General features: G+C 44.3%; 1 protein-coding gene across 1 annotated transcript in view; it reads left to right on the top strand.

Moving 5' to 3' along the window:
- The first annotated feature begins 63 nt into the window (after positions 1–63).
- Positions 64–5919, top strand: part of IDUA (iduronidase, alpha-L-) — a 44739-nt gene continuing 38883 nt past the window's right edge. The window contains exons 1-2 of the mRNA XM_010192741.1: positions 64–190; positions 3022–3162. Coding sequence (XP_010191043.1) covers positions 69–190; positions 3022–3162 — 263 coding nt within the window. The 5' untranslated portion in view covers positions 64–68. The remainder of the gene's footprint in view (positions 191–3021; positions 3163–5919) is intronic.

Below are 5919 nucleotides of genomic sequence, written 5' to 3'. Positions count from 1 at the left end.
CCCTGGGGCGTCGGTAGGGGGCGCCGCGGTCGCTCAGCCGAGTACAGGCCCCGTTGGCCCCTGCCGCCATGAGGCTGCTGCTCTGGCTGGCCGTGCAGCTGGGCGCGGGCTCCGCGGCCTACGTGGTGTATCTGGATGCCGGGCGAGCCGAGCGGCCCCTGCAGCACTTTTGGAGGAGCACTGGCTTCTGGTAAGCGTGCAGAGCCCCTGCGGCCGACGTGCGGCGATAGGCCAAGCACTGCCGGCGAGAAGCAGCCGGAGCGAGAGCTGGGTGCCTCTGGCACAAGGATCCCCAGGGTGTGAGAACGTGGCATTTCTGGAAGATCCTTGGCTTCCCTGGGCCTGCTGCTGTGGGGTCAGAGGGCCTGGCACTTCGCTGCATAGCTTTTTGCGTGTTATCTCCGTGGAGCTGGTTGTGGGCTGTGGCCAGCTGATGTAAACAAAGTGGATCGCAAGACACCCCGCCTCTGACTTTCTCCCTTGCCTCCAGGGCCCTCGAACATGTGAAATCCTTCCTCTGCCCCAGAACAGCACATGGATTGACACTCGGAGCTCATTCCCTTTCGTTTTCAATGTTTACATTGGTACGGAATAGACACAGTCAAAATTTCCCTGCTTGTTAGTTGTAGGAATTTATTCTTCTTGCAAGATGCTTTCAACAAGCACCATCTTCCTGATGTGGCCAGTGAGCCCAGTTGATCCAAGTCAAGGGAATAGCTGGGAGCTCCAGCACTTCATATCGTGATAGTACTTTGCTTCTCAGAGAAAGCTCAGTCTTGCTGAGCTAACAGGATTTGCAAAGCCTTCAAGTTTTCTGAAATACATGAAGCCTTCTAACAGGCTCAAAAGCAAGAGATGGTATATTCCTCAGCCATGTTCATATCTTACTCTAAACTGATAATGACCTCCTTTGCTCAGGGATACAGTGGATTAAATAACAGTTACAGGAAAAAGTCGGACCAAGGATGGAATCGGCAGTGTGTGCTTTGAATGAAAAGGAGTTTGTGCACTTTTTTGGTATCATGTATAAACGTAGTCTGAGACAAAACTTGAATACTTTTCCATTGATTTCCCATGTTGGTGGGAAAACAGGACCTAAAATACATTCTGATGAAGAGAAATATTTGGGTTTTCTGGATTTTTTTCTTTTGTTTCATTTTTGGTTTTAAATTTTGCTTGCAGTGTTAGGAAACATTAATGAAAAGCTACCTAAAAGCATAGTATGTTTTGCCCATTTGAACTGCAACCCAAGAAACACCTATGATTTTAATTGTATGAAAGAAACTTTGGAAAGCTGCAGACATGGAAAGCATGTGAGGAGAAGGCAGAGGAGGAGCAGCAGAGGCAGAGGCTCTGCATAGGTCGGCATCTATTCAGTTATAACACTTGGCCAGCACTGGGATTTCTCAAGCTGTAGGATCCCAGCTCCCTTGAAAGCTCACACTGTGACAGCATTGGGTTCCAGTTGTTAAAGCTTCTTTTGCACATCACTGTTTCAGAGAGTTGGGCAAACACACAGCTATATATGAACGGTTGATAAAGTGTGGGAGACTGCAAGGCTTGATGTTCTCTTGGATGGGCACTTAGCACTCTGGAAAGTACAGATACTGATACTACCACTAACAAACACTGTTCTGCCAGCTTTCTTTTGTATCTTGTAATGGTTTCTGCTAGGTTTTTGTCTAGCAGAATGTGAATTGCAGAGTGTTTATTCAGTGTGAACTAAGCAAAAATATGTGAATGCTTTATGCCTTGACTTCCATCTTTGCCACTACTTGAACTGAAACAGTGCACTGATACAAGTTTGAATCTCAGAGTAGTAGTAAGGCATTCTTTCAGAAAACGAGTTAACATTGTCCTTATCTGGACATAATTGGAACAGTTAAACTGGAACAATTAAAAACACCCAAATGGCTAATAACATTTTTAATAAAAGTGGAATTGGTAACTTCTCTGTCTCACTTAAGTGACTCGAAGCAATCTCAGGCAGATGATTTTTTTAGTGTCTTGTATGCTGGTAAAGTTGTGCAGAGGGGCTCATATTTGCTGGCTGACCTGTATGAAGCACTATAAGGATGTAATCTGCGTCAAGACTTGCACTTTCAGATAAGGATGGAGAAGATCAGGTAATAGATAGGCAGTGTCTTAGCTAGGACAAAAGTTGCATCGGGTTCTTGTCCAGGTGGGGTCAGACTTGCCCCTCTTTGGGTGCAGATGGTTATACAGTAGTAGGCTTGCTCAGTGGGGTCCTTGGAGGCAGGGGATAGAGGAGGAGAGGATGACAGTATGGCTTTTCCCAGCATAGTTACAGTCAGCACAGAGCTGATCCACCCATCAGAGGAGACAGATCACAGTAGACAATGCATAAACTATATTAGTTTTTCACTTATACAGGTAATATACAGTCTATAGCTCAAGCACAAATCACCTCTCTTTGCAATGTGAAGGCATGTGGAAGTATTATACCAAACCTTGGGTACAAGGGTGTTTTATCTTGTAGTACAAATGTTTTAACACTTAGAATTTGCACATTACCAGGAGGCTTAAAGAGGATCTCTTAAGGATGCCCAAACCCAGTGAACTGGGCAGTGTTCAAAGTTTCTGAATCATGCAGCATGGGGGTGAGGTCTCTCTCCATCTTGCAGCTATTTCTCTGTGGAGATAGAGGCAGCAGAAATTTGCCTCGGTGTTATATTAATTGTGGTGGAATAAGCAGACACCAAAGTCATGTTAACATGATCATTGCTGTATAGCCATGAGTAGGTTAAGCTGCTGGCAGCATCAAGCATAGAAACCTCAAGCCACATACTGCTGTGCTTCCTTGTGCTTAGAGTTGAGTTGAACATGGTTGAAGAATGTGAATGTGAATGGCTCTGCGGGTCTATTTCTACTTCTAACAAGTGTAGCTTCCACAGCAGAGCAGAAGTTGATGTCATTGTGTGGACTTCAAATCAATACCCAGTGCAGCTGCTCGTTAATGTTGCAATGTGTTGTTTCTTTTCTCTTCCTCTTTTCCTGAAGCCCTCCTTTACCTCACAGTCGTGCTGACCTGTTTGACCTGAGCAAAGACCAAGAGATGAACCTTGCCTACATTTCTTCTGTTCCACATAGCGGCATTGAACAAGTTCGAATCCACTGGTTACTAGAATTAGTTGCTCTCAGGTAAGCAAGCACCTCAAGTTAAAATCCAGAAAAATGTGACACACTAGTGTCCAACAGGTGCACAGTTTGATATTTATAGTAGTCTAATTGCAAGCTGGATGTGTCTTTTCTTCCTTGAAAGTCAGGTTAGTGCCAATGGAGAAGAATAAATTTGGGGCTGTATGAGATTGAGAAAGAGAGAGCTTGTATTGAGAAAGATAGTGCTAACCTGCCTGCATTACATTCTAACAAGTTAGGGAGCAGTTTAAGGTTTCCTTTCCTCTGAAGAGTCTTGTGGGTGTGCTGGTCAAGTTTTACCAAGACCATCTCAGGTCATATGCTACAGTCATTTCATGTCTCCCCTGCTGACATGTCCACCACTCAGCATCCTTACTCCCAGTTGTACCATGACCTCCAGAGGGGCCTCAGGCTAGCAGAAATGGATTTCACAGACTATTTATTGCATGTACAAGGTTCTAGTGCAGCTTTTTTGAACTGGGCACTCCTTTCTACAATACTACTTTGCACAAACTTGAAAAGAGCTCTAGAGGAGTCTGGAATGGTTCCTTAAGCAAGGAAGAGTTCTGCTTTGCAGTCAAGTCGTTTACATCCAGTGTTACAGAGAGAGCTCTCAGGTAGATTCAAGGCAACAGTCATTCCCACTGTTTTCAAGACTCATACTGGGCCTGGGCATTATCTCTGCCAATCCTTCAAGTTCAGCAGAGTTTGGTCTTAGTGCAGTAACACCAGAAACTACCCAGTACTGAGAACTGCTGGGAGAAGCCAGACTTTTGAGAGTTTAGCTGCTGTCCATCCCAGCTGTCCACATGTGAACCTAGAGCTCCCCCTGGCCATAGGTCTGGTTTTAGTATTCAGGTCTTATGCTCCCTTTCCTCTGGCAAAAGTTAGGAATGGGTTGGAATAGGGTGATAGGCATAGATTCAGTCAATTCCTTACCAAAGCTTTTCCTGTGACAGTACTGTCCCAAACAAACCTACTCACCCATCCTGTTACATGCTTTGCTAACCATTTAGCCGTTCTAAGAACAGTGCTGAGGGACTAGAAAGGTGGCTTACTTTGCTGTCCTATAATTTAGGAGACATGGTACAGCAAAAAAAATCCCACAAAGATTAAAACAAGCCTGACTTATGAAGAGGTCCAAATGAAAGCTGCCACTATTTTATTACTATTTCCATCTTCCTTCTACTTAACTTGGGAGTTTCTTTTTGCATCCTGAGCCTACCTGTGCACTGCATCAAGTGACAGTTACTGACTACTAAAACGAGGTGGCTTTAGTTAACACCTTCTTCTAAAAGGATTCATATACATAATAGAATTTCTACTTCTAGGGAAATGTATGTCAGACCTTAGGAGGACAATGTTTTAATTCCTTGCCTTTCAGGTCTCATTTAACTCAGCTTAAACACATTCATACCAATATACCCAGTGAGAAGAACCAAATATGGTGCCTTGAACAGGTGTGATTGGTCTGTGAGGAAAGAAGAACCACAAAAATGTCATCAAAAATTGCAGTAGCTTTTAAAGTTCTGCCTGGCACAGGCCATTGCTGAGCTGAGCATATTTACAATTCACATGATTTCTGCATCTGCTGTTCCAGATATAGGAAGATAGGAATTTAGCTGTTGTAAGTTTGGGGAAGCCACAAGTGGAAGGAGAGCTCAGACTCTGAAATGGGATGTGAGGAAAGGAGCAGTGGGCTTTAGAGTGTACATTAGGAACAGGAGAAGTTTTTTCCTTAGGTATTAGGGTTTGCTTCTGTATGTTGATTTTTTTGGGAAGGTGTTTGGAGGTCCTGCACACAGATGAGTATTGCATCTGCTCCCCAGAACTGCCTTTGTTAGTCCATCTGAGAATATAGCAGGTAACACAGCTCCTCCGTCCTATCTTTCCCTGTGGAAGTTTCCCAGTAAATGTTCTTTCCTGTGCTGTGTCTCCCTTTCTTACTGGGCTATGGATTTTGTACGTACTCTTGCAGTGACCCAGCTTCAGCATGGGCAATGACAAGTGCAACCACTCACCACTATTGGAGTCCCTGACTTAGATCTCAGCTGTTTCTCCTGAGAGATGGCTTGTGTCTTTCAGTTTTCTGTAACCAACTGACTGACAGAAAAATCAGTACCTTTGATAAGAAGTAGCCACATGTACACTCAGAGGCCAGAAACACTCTTGGCAGCCTGTCTCAGCCGTGCCACGTGTTAAATTTGGCTTTCCAGATGAAGGAAAGGAATGCATCTGTTATGGATTCTGCTCAGCCTTTGTAGAGAGTGAGGCAGTGAGGCCTTCAAAGTGGGACCTCCTTGACACAATCAGAATCCTAAGATCATGGAAACTTAGCAGTCAAGCAAGAAGCCCAGAAAAGCTGCAGTGCTTCAAGGGTAGGATTGTAATGCACCATCCTCAATATGTAACCCTGCTTTGACGTGTGGAAATTAGAAACTTCACTGCTGTCTAGAACCGACCTAAAACTGCTCATTTTGCAAACATAGGCATTTGTCAAAGACAAATGTACAAGAGTACATTTAAGCTGTGGAAAGTCAGCCAGAAAACTAAATGGCGTTAGTGTTTTGGAAAGGGAGAGAGTATGGAGACTGCAGACAAACAGTGAGATTGAAAGAAGCAACAGGGACAAGAATGCAAGTCCAAACAGGAGGATTTCAGTGCTGATGCTGATTTCTATGCTTGTGCAATTGTGATTTCCAGAAGGACATACAGAGATTTTGAGTGAGAATCCTGTAACAACAAAACTGTGCTATGTCA

Source organism: Mesitornis unicolor, unplaced genomic scaffold (assembly GCF_000695765.1).
Source record: "Mesitornis unicolor isolate BGI_N332 unplaced genomic scaffold, ASM69576v1 scaffold2419, whole genome shotgun sequence".
Classification (NCBI taxonomy): Eukaryota; Metazoa; Chordata; class Aves; order Mesitornithiformes; family Mesitornithidae; genus Mesitornis; species Mesitornis unicolor.
Note: the sequence above shows the minus strand (reverse complement) of the source record. Positions and strands in the feature narration are given on the sequence as shown.